The sequence below is a fragment of the Vicugna pacos genome, chromosome 4, assembly GCF_048564905.1.
Source record: "Vicugna pacos chromosome 4, VicPac4, whole genome shotgun sequence".
NCBI lineage: Eukaryota > Metazoa > Chordata > Mammalia > Artiodactyla > Camelidae > Vicugna > Vicugna pacos.
In genome coordinates, this window is record NC_132990.1 from 41,821,263 (window position 1) to 41,841,872 (window position 20,610).

The 20,610-nt window shown below is 44.2% G+C and overlaps 1 protein-coding gene across 2 annotated transcripts in view; it reads left to right on the top strand.

Annotated features, from left to right (window-relative positions):
- The first annotated feature begins 10,613 nt into the window (after positions 1 to 10,613).
- PCSK5 (proprotein convertase subtilisin/kexin type 5) overlaps positions 10,614 to 20,610 on the top strand; it is a 413,215-nt gene continuing 403,218 nt past the window's right edge. For both annotated transcript variants that reach the window (XM_072959607.1, XM_031677228.2), the window contains exon 1: positions 10,614 to 11,317. In XM_072959607.1, the coding sequence (XP_072815708.1) occupies positions 11,126 to 11,317 (192 nt within the window). In that variant the 5' untranslated portion in view covers positions 10,614 to 11,125. The remainder of the gene's footprint in view (positions 11,318 to 20,610) is intronic.

Below are 20,610 nucleotides of genomic sequence, written 5' to 3' on the forward strand. Positions count from 1 at the left end.
TTTTCTTTAAATAATGCAGTGAAGAAATTAAATAATTAAAGTTGCAGATAGGAAGTATTAAAGACTTTAAACAGAAAAGGAGGGAAGAGTGAAAGGAAAAAAATTGATGTTCTTAGAGAAAATACTTGAAACCTTTCATGCCTCTGCTACTTAAAGAGAAAACCCCACATGAATGAGACCTGAAGGGGATAGGGGAAATAGCCATTCATTCTTTGTTAAAACAGGAAATTGGCGATTTCTGTTGATTGTCTCATTTGAGTAAGGCCTCTGGTATTATTGATTAGATTGCAGAGTTTCAAGTAAAGTTTAAATTACTGTATTGACCCATCAAGCATCATTTAGGGTGCTGGGTTTATTGAAAACAAGCCCCTGTTCTCTGGGTACTGGAGAAGCCAAAAACTGCGTTTCGGGATTCCTGTTGGCAGATTGGCAACCTTTGCGGGGAAGGTTAATGGTATTCCATTTTCCTGCTCAGGCCTGGTTTTCTCCATATATTGAAGACTAGGAGATTATTTTGAATGGATTTTAAATGTCTCAGAGAACAGAGCACTTTCCCCTAATCCAATCAAGAGCTCAAACCCTCATACTTTACTCAGAAACTGACTTTTAAGCTTAAGGGAAAACATAGAGTCATAAAGGATCCCATTGGTTGAAGATGAATTCCTTGGTACTTTTCAACCGGAGGAGTTAGAGAACTTTGGTTAGTTATTTAAAAAAATTCTTAAAATCTTAAGATCTCTATAAATGGCTCTGAGACGTGTACCAAATATTAAAATCATATATTTTCATTTGACTCAAACCCAACCCCCAACCTATCTTTTAAAATTTATCTCAAGCTCTGTTTTCTCTATGAAATTGCCTAGAGCACTCCAGCAGTGTGCTTATCCCCTCACCTTCTCCCTTAGTGCCAGCACTTAGCATTGGCAATTAGACAAATAACAATATGACAATTCAAGGGTTTCACCAGATGGCTTAAAGCTTTATAAAATTGTGATTTCTGTGTTAGTTATTGATCATAGCACTTTGCCCAGGGTTAATAAAATAAAATTCAACTGAGCAAATTTTAAAGATCTTGTTGGGTTTATTCAACAATTCATGAATCAGGAAGCATCCAATGTAGTAGATTAAAAGGAGCTCTGAGGAGCTGTACAAAATGAAAGACATTTATAGGCAGAAAGAATCAGGAATGAGGAAGTTATACTAGACAGGAAAAGCAGAGGGGATGGCAGAGGTTTATCAGGCAGATTGCCTAACCAGTGCTCATTAGTTGAGCCCTGATTGGCAGGTTTAAGATTCCACTTCTGGTAGAGCCAAATCTAATTAAATGAAGTCTCTGTTTGTCGATGTGGGGCTTAGCATAAGCAACTCCATTTTGGACTGTTGTCTTTAACACTAGTATTGACTGACAGAGGGATGGATGGATGGACTGGTGGATGGATGGACTGATGGACAGATGGATGGATAGATGGATGCAGCAATACTGGTAGTCAGGATAATAGACTTGGAGAATGTTATCAAAGTTGAGATAAGAGCTGATTCATCCACTATATTTATTGGCCCATTTCTCTTGTTTAAATTATGTACCTGGTCCCTCTAGAGTTTGAGGCTGCAAACCGTTCTCTGATTTTTGGAGCACAAGAGACCCAAAAGATATTAATTCAACTAAGGAAAAAAAAATCTAAAACACACACAGCCTTTATTCATGAGGATATTCTCTGCAATATTATTTACTACAATGAAAAATTGGAAACAGTTTAAATGTCTTACTGTGGAGTTTAGTAAATTATGATACATCAACCCAATGGAGTATAGTCATTAAAATGATAATTACAAAGACTATGGAGACATATTTATAGTATATATTATGTGAAAAATGCAGAATATAAAAGTGTATGTGTGTTATGTTTATAACTTAAGAAAGATATGGTTGTTTTCAGACCAATACTAGGAGAGAGTACATAAATATGAAAATTGTTGTTTCAGCAATGGAAATATTATTGTATATTTCCTTTTTTCAGATTATTCTAAATATTTGCTAGCATTTATTATTTATGAAGATCAGGGTGATGAAAGACAACATGTGATAAACAGACAAATTGGTTGGAAACTTAGAACAAGGGAGATATGGGAAGAAAAATGGGGATAACATAGGGTAAACACGTTAAATTTGCTATAAAGGGAAGGAGATTCAGCTAATGCTGCCTCTCCTGTGATGAATCTTACCTGTGGCATCTGCTACTTACCCATGTATTTTTATGTGAATCTTTTTATGTTGTTCTCAGAGTTCTGCTAATAATTGTATGTGGCATGTGTGTGTGTGGTGGGAGAAAAATAGCTCTTTTGGGGTATAATTGATGTAAGGAGAAGGTCCAGTTTTAAAAATGCACCTTTGGCCATCAAATAAAAACAGCTCTGATAGCCGAATTCACCTCTAAAATAAGGATGTTACTGAGATCCTTAAGACGAGATCCTTTCCAAGAGTGTACATTATAGTGAATTCCAACAAGATTTTACAACTGCTTCTCATAAAACCAGTGAAATTTCATCATAATGGGCGCGTTGCAGTAATTAATCACAGCCATAGGGTGTCGGACCTGGAAACTTAGCAAATGAAAAGAAAACCTCTGAATTCAGTCAGAAAAGGAGGAAAAAACCCTTTGGACACAATGAATCACACAGCTGCTTCCTTCCTAGAAACTTCTAGGGTAGTGTTGATTTGGATAGACATGTGGGGCAGAGCTGAGAAATGACTGTGCTTGGAGGTGAAGAGAGATGGGAGTTGGGGGAAGAAGTGGCTGGTCCTCGACGGCTAGGGAACCGCTGAAGGAAGGCCCTTAGCTTTGAATTCTCCAGTCTCTCTCCTTCGGCTAACAACACAAGAACTTTCCAAGTGAGTGACAGGTAAATGCCCAGGGGTAGGACAGAAGTCTGTTTCCCGGGGCTTATCTTTGTAGAGACTTGGCTGTAAGTCTGGGATGGTGGAATCAGCACAAATACAAGACTCAGAAAACCTGAGTTCTGGTCCAGCTCGTATCACTCCCTAGCTGTGTGCGGCGGGAAACACCATTTCAGCACCTTCTTTCCGAATCTGTAAAGTGACGGTGATGGCTGTGACAGTGTTAAAATAATGACGATGTCTCCACTCATTTGGCGCATCACTCTGAGGGAGAAGCATGGGAATAACCTGAAAGTACTTTGAAAAGTCTAAAGAAATGCTCTGTAAGTGTTCTATCAATAACAGTCATTGAGACTACTCTGGGTCATTATTTATCCAATCGATGTGACAGGGTTTACTTTCACCCTTGCTGTAGAGACTTGCCAATCTTTTCCTTTGATCCAGATGTTTTCAGGGAATTTTACTTTGAATCTGTAGAAAGGAAAGGGCCTGTTCCGGCCTAGACTCCATTTGGCAGAGGGTTTATCATTAAACATACAGAAGGCGTGACTAACACAGGAGAAATTGCAGCGTTTCAGGCCCAATGGAGGTAAAGGGGCTATTGGATAATAGAATATTGATTAGATAATTTGTTTCAGAGTCATTAGTTTCCGCACGTAACTGAACCACTTCTGGAACCTCGCATCTTTCAAATCATGAGACTCCATCTGCTAAGCCCAGAGCTCACCCCCATACTCCACAGTTGGATGGAAAAAGTGTTTTCCAAAGTGTCCAGGGTATTAAATGCAAAATCAGTTCCATGTGGATGCAGTTCGTTCATCCAGCCAATGATGTGGCCTTGAATATTTCACTGACCTTTAGGTGATCAGCTTTTTACCTGTAAGCTTTTCATCTAACATCCAGACCAGCTCCTTTAAGCCTAGAAATCTTAATTTCCACCATCCCTTAAGATTTTTTTTTCTAATGATGCTTAGCCCAGTCTTATAGAATGTCACTAAGTTTTGCATTGCTGACATTTTCTGCAAAATTCTTTTCATTTTTCATTTTGCTGCCAAAATGTCAACATGCAAATATCCTGTGAATTTGCCAACTTGTATCTGCATGGACACACACGCAAACGTATGACAAAGACTAGAATAAGAAATGATTAATGATACCAAATATATTGCCTGTTCTTTCTGCGCAGGATTAAACCTATGCTCACCTCTCACAGTTCGATATGCTACCAGATCTCAAAACAATGCTCTAATTATTTTTTAGATTAATGAACAGCAGTACTCGAGAAAGGTGTCTTCCTCATCCAAACTCTAGTTATGATGCACAGTATTTTCATAAAACTTGGTCTCATCTTCACTTACAGAAGGCAGTATTTAGCATTTGTACAACCAATTTATATTAGAGTCTTATTTAGCACATCTGTGAATCAGGTTTCCCTGTTCACACTTGGAGAAAACTGGAGAAGCCTGCCCAAGGTTTCCAGTGATTTAGGGGACCCTTAGTTCTTGATATTTTGGGGTGGAGAAGGCAACAGAGTCATCAGACTTAAAAGAATAGTGCTGCCAGAGTTCAAATCGGAGTCCGTTTTTCCTTTATGCAGGCTCTGGTTTTGAGCCATCACGGGAAGCTTGGAAATAAAAAGCCAGAGGAAATCTGACACTTTTTAAAAATTGGAAAGCCCTGAAAAAGCTTCCTGTTGAATTGTATTTCCACTGCCTTTAGACAAATAAAAATTTATTAATGAGATATTTATAAGTAGAGGATAACCTTTCTGAAAATAGAACTTTGCTGCCGTTCTACATGCAGAACAGTAAAGAGTAGCTGCTCACCAGCATAACGTCTAAACTGAACTCCTTTCCTCATGGGCAAACTATGGCAGTGAGGTTTGGCTCTGGAGTATCTTACTGATAAATACCTCTACCATGTATCTAAAGGTTAAGGGCAACAATAAAAAGTCCTTTTTGGTTTTCACACATTACTAAATTCTGAAGTGGGTTTAGGGAATGTTGGCAGGGAGCAATAGCCATGTAATGGTTGCGTAATAAATCCTGAGTACACCATGGGCAGAATGGGGTTATGTCATACACGGTGGGTGATGAGTGATCTAGATACACAGTTTCCAGAAGTGGTGGAATGTAATAAGCGTAAAGGATGTACTCACGCAAGGTGTTTGTGAAATAATTTTATCAAAATTTATCTTGCTTCAGATAAACAAGTGAAAGCCATACTGAATATGCGTCAAATTACAGCGTATCATTTGGCATCACTGAGTCAGAGCTACACAGCCTAAACCTTAAAAAAGGTTTAATTCCAAGGGCCCATAAACTCGGTCTTCCTAATAAGCAAGATCAAGTTGAGCTAGTAGTTATTTAACCCCTGATTCTCTGAGAGCTTGGAGAGTAAAAGGAACCAGAGTTTTAGAGAAAGAGGTCCAGAGGCGTTACAAACAGAGCAAGCCTTGACTCTTCAGGGAAGGCTGCTGACACTGTCATTGGGTTCATTCCTTTTGGTGGGTTAAACTCTGAGACTGGAGTGACTGCTGTGATTTTTTTCCCCACCCCTTCTCTACCTACTTTTCCCTACATTAAAGACTGAGGTAGGGAAAGGGGGACGTCTGATCCATCCACGATATCTATCCTGATATGTACGCTGCTCTGGATGAGGGATAGGAGCTAGAAGGTGACAAGGACTTGGTGTCACTTCTTTCATGTACATCTGAAGGAAGTCATTCACAACCTTTACCATTTGTTTCTGACCAGGAAGATTTCTGAGAAACGGCTCATCCTTGTAGGACTTAAATGTCCACAGATGAGGGCCAATTATGCCAATTAAAGTCAACTTCAAGCAGGTCAAAGAAGGAGCTAAAGCTTTCTGAAATCTGCAGGTTGTTAATCACCTGTTAGTATCCCATTTTTATAAATACTACACAGTAGAGGTAATACCAGGCCCTGAATTATCTTTTTTCCTGGGCTCATAGGCATCACAGGTCACATTTTTAAATGGTGGTGGTTAAACATCTAAAGAATCTGAAATGTTAAGTGAAATTTCCATTCTCCTGGTTGAATTTATTAACCAGGGGATGCAAATTAGATTACCGTTACTCCTAGGTTCACAGCACACAATCATCTTTGGTCCATGCATCCCTTCGTTTTATTTATGTTATTCAGCCATTTGTTAACTTATTTTTCCACGATAGGATTAATATCTTCCAAATTAGTTTTTTAGTGGCCTCTGTTTTCTTCTCTTTTAAATAAAGTTAGATTTTATGATATCTAAGGTCTCTTTCAGCTCTGATGGTCTGTGAATGAGATTAAGGCCTGAAACGTGTTTGGCTCAGTGCCAGGCATAAAACTAGTTCTTTTATTACTACCATTTATTATTATTATCATTATTAAATTTGACAAATTTTCATTGCTGATTCTGAATTTGATATATTAGAAAACTGATTAGAATCCCCATACATTTGCGGACTCTGCTACTGGACAGTAAAATTTCTAGGGGCATTTTTTACCCCCTTGGTCAGCTCCAAACTGTCCCTTACCAATTTATCGTTGATTCACAGAATCTCAGGTTAGGAGAGATCTTACAGGTTATTTTCCAACAAAGGAGGTAGCAGAGGGAGAAATGAGGTACCTCCTAAGCAAACTCTTCCCAGAATAATTCCCATTTGTAGAGTTTTAAGATGAATCCTGTGGAGTTCTTATTCTCGTCTCCTACTAAATTGCCTGGATTTCTGTTCATGGCCTTTCAGTGGATTTTTCTGGTAGAGCTGTGAGGGTCCTTGACAGAGAGGCCAAGCACTAGTTGGGCTTCATTATCAAGTAATATGTTGCTAACGCTAAGACAGAATAAAGCTTAAAACTGCCTGATTTCCTGCCATATGGTGCGTTACAGGGGGAGAGTCGAGGGTCAAACCGTGCAGCGATACCCTTCACATACGAAAAGGAGACATTTGGGGGAAGACTTGGATTTCAGCTTCTCTTCCACTGTTAGTGATGCTTTTGCACCAGCCGTTACTGTTCTGTCAGTTCCTTGTTCTTTTGGCTACTGAGGCATTGAAAATAGGGCTGAGCGTGAGAACCAATAGAGCTTAAGGTCACGAAAGAAGATTTTTTTTTTTCTGCAGCGATTGATCCTTATCTGGAAGCTTCATTCTGGCCAACTGGCTCTAATCAAGGAAGCTAATGAGTTCATTAAGGCAGCTCCCAAAGCAGGAAGCAGGATGTGCTTGTGCATCAACAGGAGAGGGGCTTTTTTTTTGCTATTATTGAGGTTTAAGAATCACACTCTTCACAACATTGTGACGTGACTGTACTTCACCTAAAAAAAAGACAACTCTGAAATTAAAAAAAATAAAATAGATAAACAACAAAGACCTACTGTATAGCACAGGGAGCTATATTCAAATTCTTGTAATAACATGTAATGGAAAAGAATCTGAAAATATGTATAACTGAGTCACTTTGCTGTATGCCAGAAACTAACATTTTAGATGAACTAGACTTCAATAAAAAATAAAATTGAAAAAAGAATCACACTCTGAGAAAACACACATAATTGAAGAGGAAGATAACTGGGAAAATGATGGACGATGAGATGAACGAATCTACTTTCCTCTGTTTGATTTGACAAATGAATGGGGGTTCCAGCTCTTTTTGAAATTTTAAAAACAGATCTAGGCTTTTCTCTTCTAAATACATATGTGTCCAAATGGAAGAACATACCCTTTGTGTAAGCAACATGCTGGCCCAGGGATTGGTTTACAAAGCAGAAAAGTGGTCTGCCCATTTCCTACCTCACTTTCCAATTCTCTCTCATGCTCGGTGCAGTGAATGCTGTGTGTGTGCCAAGCAGGGCATGCTCACAGAAGGCAAGAGTGTTGGTGGAAAGAAAAAGACATCATAGAGAAAAAATATCAATGAGTAATTTTGCCACTCTTTGGAAACAACCTCCAGGCCTTAGGAGACCCAGTGCAGTGATTCCTCTTCACATCATTCAGAAGTTGAAGCCCAGAGGCAACATGGCTTTCAATGAGAAGTAGTTTGTGCTGCCTTTGCATTCCTAAACAGTTATGGCCCCAGAGTCCCAGAGAAACCTATAGGCCATGTTGCAAACTCCACCCATGAAGAAGCTTCCCAGGGGCCACCCTCCTATAGATCATCCTCAGAGAGGCTCTCCCTCCCACCTGACAGCATGTGCCTTCAGTTCTGAGGGAAAGAAAGACTGACTGGTGTGAGCTGAGAACTGGGTGTTGACTGAGCTCTTCCTATTCCAAGTGAAACCCATCAGCTTCTAGAGGAATAGTCCAGTGTCCCTTTGGATAGATGCAGGTGGCTGGGGTGGCAATAAACAGTGATCTAATAGGTTGTAAACTTTCTGGACTCCAGGTTGAGGAGGGAATGTACAGAGGGTCCAGTAGTGAGGCTGCACCACACTCTAAAGCCAAGCATAGAGCTTATGCTCCATCACCTAGAAATAACAGCAATGAAAACAACAGTAAACCACGTTTAGAGTTATTTGGAGGGTCTGAGTTCTACTAGTCCTTTGTACCTCTCCCTCCTCCCCCGCTTCCCTTCTCCAGCACCTAGCAAAATGCCTGGCACATTCTAGGTGCTCAAAATGAGACGAGGGAAGGGGACAGGGCACTGCCATTAAAAGAATGACACAGCAATTGGGGATGGGACATGAACTGGTTAACATCTGACGAGGCCCAACATAGTGGAATATTCAACTCCCAGTAGACTGTGAGATACATTATATGCTCATTATAATACATCAGCGTGCTAAATGGCACTCCCACAGGTGCCATGACAGTTCTGAGGCTGACCATAAGGGCCAAAAAGTGGGCAGTGGCCCAATTTCTGGGAATCCCCACCCCTCCCCCAAAGTAGTTGGAATAATTCTCCCACTTGTTAGCATATGAAGTTACTGAGCCCATAAAAAATAACCACCCCTACACCTCTTGGCCCGCCTCACTTTCCTAAATGACCCTCATGCGCTGGCACTGCCCTTTCCCTTTTGAGATGGCCTGCATTCTGCCTATGAAATGTATATCTTCTAAGCCTCTCTCTCTCTTTTTCTCTCTCTCACCTTTGGAGGCCCACACTCTGTCTATGGATTGCGTATCTCCCTGAATAAATCTACATTCACCCTACTGTGGCTCACTCACGAATTCTTTCCTGCCCAAAGCCAAGGACCCTCACTTGGCAGGGCACATCCCAGGGACTCACCTGGGACCTGGGACACGACCATCGTCTCACGCCCCATTTTCCTGCAGTAAAAAGAAATGTGTTGAATCAGTTAAATAAATAAATGGGTAAAATACATGCCCTCCTGCAAAAGATTTAGTTCTCCTGATCTTCCACGTCTTCGTCAGTAATGTGGGGATAAAGTTATTTGGTGGGTTTGTTTTCATGACATACCTTATATGATGTGTAAAATGTCATAAGATGATACTTTCATGAGTTATGAACTTAAGTTTATGAATTCTATAAACTGCATTTATGTATTTTGAATTTGCAGATATGGTTCAGCTGAGGGGAGAAGGGAGAAAAGTGAAGCCCTAGGCAGATAAAAAGAACCCAAAGCTAGAAATGTGTTGGATTAATTATCCTCAAATACTTTCAGCCACTTAGGAAGAAAGGGAATGGGGGATGGGGAAAGAGGAGGGTAAAGGGGGGAGGGGGCTAGGGATACAGGGAATACTTTAAAGATCAATTGAATTATTTCATAAAGGGTACATTTTCTTTTCACAAGAAGTCATCCTGTGCCAGAAAAGGCGGGGAGGTTGTTCAGCAGGATGCCCCCCCAGCTCCCCCAGCCTGCTGCTGTCAGTGGAAGACACAGTAATGAAGGCGGCGGAGCCTCACGTTTATTTCATTCGAACCTCTTCTGAGGTGCTTTTTATATCGAAGTCTCTCAGTGTTACAGGGCCATGCTTGGGAAAGTGAGAAAACTTTTCCCTTGATGGAGAAAAAGAGGCCCTCATCAGATTCAGTGGAACAAATGAATGAAGTCATTCCCTCGGCCCAACATCTCCATCCGCTTTCATACCAAATATTCACAGAAACGTCTCTCCTCAGTTCCGCGACTGGAATTTTACTCTCCGGTGGGGTGGCGTTGCCTAGTATTGGAAGCACGGATTTCGAAAGTCAGTAGGCAACAGACTCGGCTTTGGAGTCGCCGTGGTTGGCTTTTGCAAGAGTCGATGCGCCTTACGGTCCTGTGTGGTAGCTTCTCCCAGGAGCAGAATGTGTAAAATAAACAGTTGCTGAAAAGCATGAAGAATTAACGAAGTGAAAATCTCGGGTTATTTGTTCGGCAGTTGACACGCAAGTGACCTCCTTAAATACTTAGTTGTTTAAGGAGGTTCAGAGCTGGGATGAATGGATCTTCGGGGCGCTTGACTCGAACCAGCTTGTAATTCTCTTCAGTCTTTCGGGAAGTAGGGTAAATTGATACAAATCCAAGGAGGGAGGAGAGAGAAGAGGGTAAAACCTCCACATCAGAACTCTCCTCCCAGCCCTTTAAAAAAACTCTTTTTTGCTACTCAGGACCCTGGAGGTTACAGCCGGAAGAACCCAGCGGCGCTAGGACCTGGTTGGCGCCTGGCCGTGGCCGCTTTCGGGCGGGCGGAGGAGGGAGAGAAGGAGGGGGATGTGGGAAAGGAGGGGTGTTAAGGGGGGCGGGGGGAGTCATTTATGCAGAGCAGGCGCTGCTGCCATTGCCACTTACACTCCCGGCGCGCAGCTCGGAGCCGGAGGGAGCGCGGGGAGCGAGCTAGAGCGCGCTCGGAGCCCGGGCCAGCAGAGGGGGCGCCCGGCCGCTGCCTGCACCGCCGCCTCCGCCGCGCGCGGGGGCCCCGGGAGGAGCTAGGGCGAGTAGAAGAGTCCGGGAGCCGAGCCCGGCGAGACCTAACTGCGGGAGAGCGCCCGCCCCACTCAGCCGCCTCCTGCGCCGGAGCCGGGAAGCGCCGGCCGACCGCCCCGCGGGCCGGAAAGCTGGGAGCACAGGTCCTCGGAGCCCCAGGGATGGTCTAGCAGTCGGCGCGAGGCTCGCTGCTCTGCTCCCTGCCGGGGCTCGCCGCCTCCTGCCGATAGCCCAGGGCTGCGAGCCGCGGCGGCCGGGGGCTGCGCGCCGGGGCGGCCCAGGCCGGAGAAGTTAGTTGTGCGCGCAGCTTAGTGCGCGGAGCGAGCAAGCGAGCGAACAAGCGAGCAGCGAAGCGCCGGGGCCATGGGCTGGGGGAGCCGCTGCTTCTGCCCCGGACGGCTGGACCTGCTGTGCGTGCTGGCGCTGCTCTGGGGCTGCCTGCTTCCCGTGTGCAGGACGCGCGTCTACACCAACCACTGGGCAGTCAAAATCGCCGGCGGCTTCCCGGAGGCCAACCGCATAGCCAGCAAGTACGGATTCATCAACATAGGACAGGTAACCACTGGCTGGCCGGGCTCTCGGCCCTGAAGCTGCGAAGGGGGCCGGGGGGAGTCCCCCACGACCTTGCGCTTGTCCCCTCCTCGTCAGTCCCCCTCCCCCTCTTCCAGATGTGCTCCTGCAGCTGTTGCCCTAACTCTTGAGCGGTTCTCTCTCTCTTGCGCGCTCTCTCTCTCTCTCTCACACACACACATACACACACTTACTCACTCACTCCCCCAAGTTGCTGGGGTTTGTGTTTTGTTTACTCGTTTCTTGCAAGCCACGAGGGACAAGTAGGGTCTCTGGAAGAATCACAAGTGTACATACCCCCGTGGTGGTTTCAGAGCTGATCGGACCTTTTGACGTGGGAAGTAGGGGAGCATTGATAGCCTGGGCTCTTTTCGGGGTAGAGGGCAGGCGCGCCCCTGGAGCCGGCTCCCTGTGGTTTCTGAGAGCAGGAGTAAGGAGGAGGCGGGGAAGGGAAAGCCTTTCCTGCTCGGACCTTAATTTAGCCCAGAGAGAAGTTTCCTCTTCCAAGGGCGAGAGGACCGCTGGGCACTGGCGGCTCAGGGGGCGCAGGGACTGGAGCTGGGCGGGAAGACGGGGCCGGACCCGACGTGAGCAAAGATTTTGGGGGGAGACCTCCAGGCTTCTTCGCCTCTTTAGCAGGATCCTCTTGAGGGCTCCCAGCGCGGAGTCAGAGGGGAAGGTGGGAAACTTCTGAGACCACTGACCCGTTCTGCTGTAGAAACAGCGAGTCTTCCCTCCGGGATGGATGTGCAGGGCCCGGAGGCGGCGCCGTGGGGGAGAGTTGGGCCGGCAGCGGGGCTCGGGGTTTTTGCGGGGTGCTGTGGGCTTTTGGCAGAGGTGCCCTGCTGGGGGACGGTGAATTGAAGGGTTTTATGAGGGTGATTGGGAGCCCAGCTGATTTGGAGCTGCCTCCAGGGTAAATAGTCTTGGCTTCCTCGCTCTGTTTCCTGCAAGAAATGGGTTGGAGAGGGCTAAGTATGTAAAGTGTACCCCCTCCCCATCCTTACACCCCTCCCATTCGCTTCTCCCCCTTGGCCCGGGGGGGGGGTGGGCCCTGGCCAGACCTTGGCGAGACTCTGCTGGGGAGGGAGGCAAGGGTGATTAGGGGCGCCCTCGATTGCAGACACACTGGTGGAACTGCTCCGGCTGCACGAGCCCTGCGTGCCCTGCCAGGATGGAGAGAGGAAAGGTGCTGGCTGGTGCCACTGGAGCAGGAGAGCACAGATGGTTTCTGATGCTATTGCATTCTGTGGCCAGTAACACGTGTTCCAGCACGGGGACCCTTGGCTGCCTGGTGATGGGGCACCGAAGACGGGAGGCAGAGCTGCTGTTGGCACTTCTAGATGGAGCTAGGGAGCGTTGGGGGCTTGGGAGGAGCGGGAGTGTGAGATCTTGTTGTGCTTTGCGGGTCCAGAGGGAGGACATGCTCTGGAGAAGCCAGTCCTGTGGAGTACTGAGACCAGGGCAACAGGCGTGGTCTGTATCCCCCTCCCCTACCGGCCCAACACACGTACCAGGAAGGAAGGAAGAGACAGCCAGCCAGATTTTCTTGCCTGAGTGGCTATTATCTTCAGGAGAGTTCCATTCTAATGCTTGTTAGGACTCTGCTGGAAGCAAACATTGAGTCTGTTCTCTTTTTACGTGCGCTTAAAGTTGGGTGCTGCATGTGACCCGGGAGTGTAACTGGGAAAGCTAACAATGAAAGTAGTCGTGTTAATAATCTTTCCAGATGCGTCTGTCAGGTTCAGCTAACACTGAGCATCTCTCATACAACAGGCCTGTTGGAAGAATAGTTCTTGACCATGCACTTACTTCATAATACATGGAATGACCATTTTTGGCAGATATGACTTCACATACAGCAAAGAGCTTCACATACAGCAAAGAGGAAACCAAGACTCTGGGGCGGTTGACTGGCCCCAGGGTCACCCAGCTAGACTGTGGCAAGGGCATCATTCAGGCTGAGGGCTGACTGGTCCAGGCCTACTTACTCCTGCATGAATCCTGCCTTTGAGGTTGAGGGGGAAGGAGGAAGAAAGTAAACCCCCATTTCCCTGAATTCTGATGTAGTGGCTCAGTAGACTAGAAGTAAACATCCAGTCTGAATTCACAGATAACTTAGTTCAAACAGGCCTGGACTTCTTGAACCTAAGAAGCTTCACAAATTGCAAAAGCAGGAAGATCTATATCTAAATGCACGCATTAAGTAGAACTTAGAAATTTTGGAACCTGGCAGTGTGGGGAAGAAGCAATTATCACAGAACCCACTTTTGAACAAGCAAACATTACGGTATCTTGCAGCCTTGCCTGACTTTTTACAATGGGCCTTCTAACAAAGAGCCATGGATTTTCATTTATTTATTTATTGGTGGGTAGGAAATAACTAGGTTTTTATTTGTTTATTTTTAACGGAGTTACTGGGTATTGAACCCTGGACCTTGTGCATGCTAGGCACACACTCTGCCACTGAGCTATATACCTCTTCCTCATGGATCTTCATTTAAAAAGTAATTGTAAGACAGCTTGCATACAAATAACACCAAACACGATTTATTGCGGTTTTTACAATGCCAATGAGGAAATTGAGTGCTTACAGAGGTTACAGGGGACCCCTTGAGCTGATGCCATAGCCAGTGTAAAAAGATCAAGCTCTTCTTACAGTGTAAAACATTTCCTCTGTAGATCAAAGGAGCGTAACCCCAAGCTAAGTCATGGAGGTGGCAAATTGAGTTCACACATGCAATATCATTGCATTGTAAGGACTGTCCTTTTGTTACTCTTTCTTTCTATCAGTAAACCAGCTGTGGTTCAGTTGAGGGCAGTAACTCATTTGTGAATGTCTTTGGAATGCTCTCCTGTTTTTACTCGTGGGCCTGGGATCCCACCTCCTGTGTCACAAATTGGAACTGAGACCTGTTACTGTTTCTAAAGTCATGTAATATCCTGGTCATCTTTTTGGTACCTTCAGTATAATATTTTATGTGATAAAGTAAAGGTGAAGTTTAGAATATCTATCCAGAATTTCAGTGTAATGTATTGTATAGCATCTTAGCATTTAAAAGCCACCAGAGTTAAAATTTCTGCCCTGCAGATTTCTACAGAAAGGCATAGGCGTGCCTCTCATGTTCACAAAAGATAGGATGGGCAGAGTGACACTAGAGCAAGTAAGCAAACAAACAGGCACAAAGGACAGGCTTGCCTTTCTGAAAGGGAACGCTAATGAGGGTTTTCTTGCCTTTGGTCATAGAGATAATGATGGTTTTAGTAGGTTTTCACATAATGTTTATATTTTGTGAATGGTTATACCTTGAAATTCTGAAATGATGCCTTAATTGTTAGTGGTAGTTGTCATGTCAGCATATATCATATTTTGTTTGGCATTATTATCAGCTCTAGAAAGCTCTGCCTTTCTTCCCTTTAAGCCCTGACTCCAGGCCCTTTTAGTATCTAGTATGAGCAGCACTGCTGGGCAGGCTAAGGGTAGGTATGTTTGCCTGTTGACCTGCACGAGGATGGGAGAAGAAGCTACTTCTCCGTCACTCATCCTTTTTGGATGCTCTGACCCTTGAGTTAGCAGTGTCGTAGTTAGAAGATGGAAAAGACATGAAATAAAGGAATAAGACCTGACATGATGTTAATTGTGAGCCTTCATTTGGACAAAATCTACAAACCAGGAGAAATTAACTTCTGGTCATTTGAACCCAGGGAGAAGGTCCCCAGGGAAGCTTGTTTGCTATGTGCAGTAGTTGTATTTATCCTTCTGGGTTTATAATCCTTGATTCCAAATTGAGATTGCCAGGAGCACCCCCCCCCCCCCCCCCGCCAACCTTGTAATTTGTCTTGAGCGAGATGCCAGAAAGATAAAGCCAGCTGCAGGCAATACTGGGGAAGTGTTTTCACCTGGAGTGCCCATTGAAAGAGGCTTAGAAACTCTGCAGATGCCACTTGGAAGGCCTATGAAAGCAGGAAAGTCACTGAACTTAATGGAGCCCCCTGTTCCTTCATTGGTAAAATGATAAATCTCTTGGTAATAGAGGGAGTTGACTCTGCATTGCTCAGCACATAGTTAAGCTTGCAGTGGAAGGTTTGTTGGATTTGAATCTGAAATAAGTGCGATTCAGACTTTATTTAGATATGGAGAAAGGAAGACAGTTTTATAATGGAAGATGCAACACACTGAAGATCAGGAAAACACATTTTCGATGACTGAGGAAGAAGAACAAAATCAGAGCTTCGTAGACAGGGAAACTGGTTTTCCATTTCAACTAACAGTTTGAAATTGTTTAAAAATAGTTTTCCATTGGATTCTAAACAGTTCTGGCTGATTTCCCTTGGCAGCGCCCTTCTCTCTGGTTGATCTTGGTTGTAGCCTATTAAATAATATAGGATAAGCTCACTGGAAGATGGAAGAAACGGACAAAAAAAATCTGGAGGCTGGTTATTTTATAAAGCATCTTACCTGGATACGTTATTGTAGATCATATTTGAGTTTTGATTTCATTCAATTCTGAATGTAGCTTGTATGAGGAAGTTTAGAAGAAGCATTTTCCAAATCGGTGGGAAGAGAGATTTTAGCAGGAAGCACCTTGTTCAGCGATGTCCTGAATACCTCTCACTCTGCTGGTTAGTTTTGACCTGGGAGTGATGTGGGATGCTTGAAATTGTTGATGAACAGGGAAGAGTGAATTCTGGGTGCTTATGGATGGCATTAGAAATAGGGGACGGGGCTTGTCTGATGGGTATGGGAGTGGACTGTGCTCCCCTAGTCAAATCCTTAGCCATCTGTAAATGGATGTGGGAGTCCCTGGTTGTCTCTGTGAGACATCTAGCTCTGCGCCAGGCAGCTCTCCACGCCCAAGAAGCTCAGTTCTGACCTCTGCTAGCCAGTCTCACTTGCATAGTTCTCATGAGCAGGGAAGCTTTCATGAGAAAAAGCAGTACCGCGTGCTTGGCCTGATGATGGTGGGTCTGTTGCATTAACCTCATAGACTAGGAATGGCTTGTATTCGGCCATTGGGATTTTCGGGGTCTATTTGAAATGAAAAACTGCATTTTTGTGAGCCCCAAGGCAGCTGAGTTTGCCTTCTTGCTCTCTTTCATGAGTTTCTATCCAGAGGTCTTAACCTTAAAGGTCATCCAGAGAAGCAGGGTAGTGTGCTGGGAAAACGTCCAGTCATGTCTGACTCTTCGGTTAACAGAGGAAGTCCTGACCCAGAAGCATCCCTTGGGCAGGGAGGGGTGTTTGTGTTGTCGGCTCAAGTTCTATGAAACAGTGTCTGGGCTTTCCCCGAGGCTGAAGTATCTCCAGGCTCTGCCCCAGGACTTAATTACTTGGCTAATTCAGGTTGGATTCAACAACAAAGAAGCCAACTTGCTTCCGGGGTGGTAGAAATAAATGCTTATAGACATTCACGTGTGCTGTAAGATGCATATGTATGTATGTATCTATGAATTTTTATTTTTATCAAAGTTAAATTTGCACATAGTTTAGAGTGAAATTACTCATGCAATATTCTCACTAGTTTCAACAGATTACGTCTCTACATCTAAATGTACCAAGAAGGAACAATCCATGCAATAAATCTTCAGTTTGGGTTAACCCAGGAGGAAAATGAGACCAAAAAGAAAATTAGACTAAGAGTCAGGAGATTTGGGTGAAACTCCACGGTTTTCCCTTTTATTAACCACCAACCTGATTTGTTGGTTTTTCAAGTTGGTGACCTCAATACCGGCTCCATCCACCTCACAGTGTTGCTGTGATGTCAAGTACCCTAATAATGAACATGAATATATAAATAAAATAAGGTATACGAAGCATTATATGATCTATAAGGACTCCAAGGAGATGAAAAGGCTGTTCGAAGAAAAATAAGACAATGCCCTGATGACTGAGGGTTTCTGTAGTGGAGCACTTGTGATTTTCCAGATTCTTGTGTTTGCCTGTGGAGATCTAGTGGAAACAGAAAGCGAGAGGAGTCAGTGTGGCATCTGCTTCTCCCCTGAGAGGACAGTGAAAGCCACACTTTTCTCCTGAGAGCCTTGGTGAGAGCTGTAGGGCTGGGACAACTGACCACAACATCAGCCAGCTAAATTCCCCATCTCCTGGTTGGACAGCTTTGGTTTACAAGGCATATGCAATATAGAGGTTTGCATGATTTTTTTAATACAAAAAATCAAAATATAATCTTTTAAATTTGACTCTAATGTGAGTTACATAAAGAGGAGTTGTGGTAAATAAAACTGAAATACAGAGAGGCCCATAAGGAATACAAATGGGACTCTTTTGGGTGCAAGTGTTGAAAACCCAACTCATACTGTTTAAATAAAACTGAAAAACAAGCAGATGAGGAAACAGGGAATCTGCTGGTTTAAACAGATCCACATGCCTTTATGTGTAGTTCCGAAAGCAGAATCTGGCCCCTTTCTGCAACCAAACCTTACTTGATCTGTACTTTCTTCGGGGCAGAAACCTCTCCTGACCTAAACAGACATTAACTAGGGTATTAATTTGTTTCGTTGCAGAAATACATTAATGCGTTTCGTTATGAGGATGCTGTCCTTGATCCAGATGGAGATGTGCATAATACACTCCAGTGGGTGTCCCATTCACTGTACTTTACTCATCTGAAGAATTATGAATTTCTGAAACACATCTAGAGTCAAGAGTTTCAGAGAAGCGATGGTGGGTCTGTCCATCTAAAAAGCCAGAGGTAGTGCTCATGTCAGGGATTTATCTGGGTCCTTGTGTTAGCTTCATTTTCCGTCAGGCCCTTTCTACAAGGCAGTCAAGCTCTTCTGATCCTTCGTACCTCTCTTACCTAGTATTGACATTAACCCCTGAAAAAGACTCCAATTCTTCCCGATTGGGTTATCTCCCCACTTGTGGTCCACTCTCTTCACAGGGCTGGTGATGTTTTGGTGAGTCAGCTTGGGTCACATGTCCACCCTTGAAGTGAGAGGGATGTTTGTTGACCTTGGATGGACAACCCACCATCTGGGGAGGGACAGTTCCCAAGAAGAAAAGAGGATGCTACTACTAGAATGAGAGAATAGAGATGTGGGACAAGAAAAAGAAAAGAAAAACCCACTGCAGATCAGATTATATAAGGCCTTAAGTGCCTAGGCTAGGGACTTTTAACATTAACAAGGAGGATAAAAAATTATGTTGAAGGTCCCTGAGGAGGCACGACCGATTGATTCAATACACGTGAGAGTCCACCATGTAATACATAAGACATTCTCTGCTTTCAAGGAGCTAGGACATTTTTATCCAGAACTATTGTTAAGCAAGACGAATACTAATAGAATTACAGTCAGTGCAGTATAGTTTTGTCATGCCTTGGGGGAGTCTGCTGGTAGCCCTATGCATAATGAACTGGAGGAGGAAGAGAGGCTGTTGTGTTGGGAAAAGTTATTGTTAACAAGCACAGAACCTGTAATAATGAAAAAAGAAGAGATTTGAAAGCTCTTATAAAGGTGGATTCCATGTGGCTTGGTAACAAAATGGAAGTGGAGGATGAGGAGGAGGGAAGTGAAGAGAACTGCCAAGTTTATAGCCTGGGGACCAGGAGAATGGTTGACTCGTCTGTAGAATGAGGACAGTGTGCAGGAGCATCTTGGGGAACAGAATGGTAGAGTCAGCCTTAGTGTTTGTTGTTGGTAGGTTAAGAGACAAACAGATGGAAATGTCCAGTAGGCACAAGAGAATTTAGGATGGGAAAGAAGTAAAGACTGGCACTTAGCCACCTCTGTATAAGTGAAGACGTGGAAGTGCACGGGATGCTAAGAGATGAAGCACAAAGAGAGTGGAGAGCTGAGAATAGACCCTGAAGGAATGTCTCTCTGTAGGAAGCAGAGGATAAAGAAAGGAAATGGAGGGGGCAGGGAGGCCCTGAAGACACAGAGTCAGAAAGCCACAGAGGGTACGCACTCAAGAGGAGTTCTGTGGGGAGAGTCTAGGAGATGAGAACTGAAACATGGCTTAGAGAATTGGAATCAGGGAGGTTACCCGTACTTTTAGACCTGGTGCTTGACTGAATAGTGAGTTGGGTTTGTAGGGCAGGTGAGGAGGTGAGTGCAGAAGTTTTTCATTGCACGTCTGCCTACCCACCTGCATTATCTCCCTTGATCTCTTTCTCATCAAGGTACTGGAGTAGTTAGAATTGTAGGTCTGGAACCAAAGGGGTTTGATTCCTAATACTTCCACTTCCTAGCAGGGGGACCCTAGGCAAGCATCGCAAGCTCTCTCTGCCTTAGTTTCTTCATGTGTGAAAAAGATCTACTAGTATTTCCCTCATAGGATTGTTGTGAGGTTAGTGAGAATGGTGCCGGGCACATACTACATGCCCCATGAATGTCGGTTATTATATATATATATCTTAAACCAAACTCTGCTCAGTTTCTATATACTATTTTCACCCTGCTGTTTTCACTTAACATTATATCATGAGCCTTTTCTACTGTTACTAAATAACTTGAGACACATTTTAATAGCTACATAATTGAAGGCACTGTAGTCTGTTGTAATTAGTGTGACCACATATCTTATTTTGCCAGGGATAATACAACACTGGTTTATGCCTGCGGTAAATCAATTCACCTCCATTAAGTATTTTTTATATCCCCGTTCACTTTCCAACATGTCTGAATTTGGCAGAGAAATGATATGGTCACCCTAATTGTACGTGTATCTGTGTGTGAGTGTGTAATTGTGTATTTGTTCTTCCACTAGCTGGGAAAGCAGGGCTGTGTCTCATTTCTGTTTGTGTCCCCAGCACCAAACACAGTGGGTGGCAGACGAAAAGCACAGTGGGCCCTTGGGACAAGACACATAAAGGGTGTACAGAGAGGGGACTAGGTTGGGGAGGGAAGAGGAACATTGATGGCTTGAGACTAAAGAAGAATGAGAGTGAATGGAGATTTAGGGAGTTCACATTGGGGAGGAAAGAAAGTGAGCATGTGTGGACAATGGCCTGGATCTCATTATCAGTTCATAGGTGAAGGCTGCCTGCAGAGAGAGGAGAAACTGGGTGAAATTGGTGGCCAGGTGCTCTAGTATTTTGGAACATTGTTAGGAAATTCTGGTAAGAATTAATGACCAATGCCTATGAGAAGAATTGCCAAACAGCAATGAGATTATTTGTCGCTTGTACTTAATGACCAATCTATATTGTTTTGTGCTTTTATCACTAATGCTGAGGAACTTGAGACTAGAAGAGGAGACACAGGGAGTTAGAATTTGTGAGAGAAAAGGGAACAAGAGACTGTGTGAAGCTGGG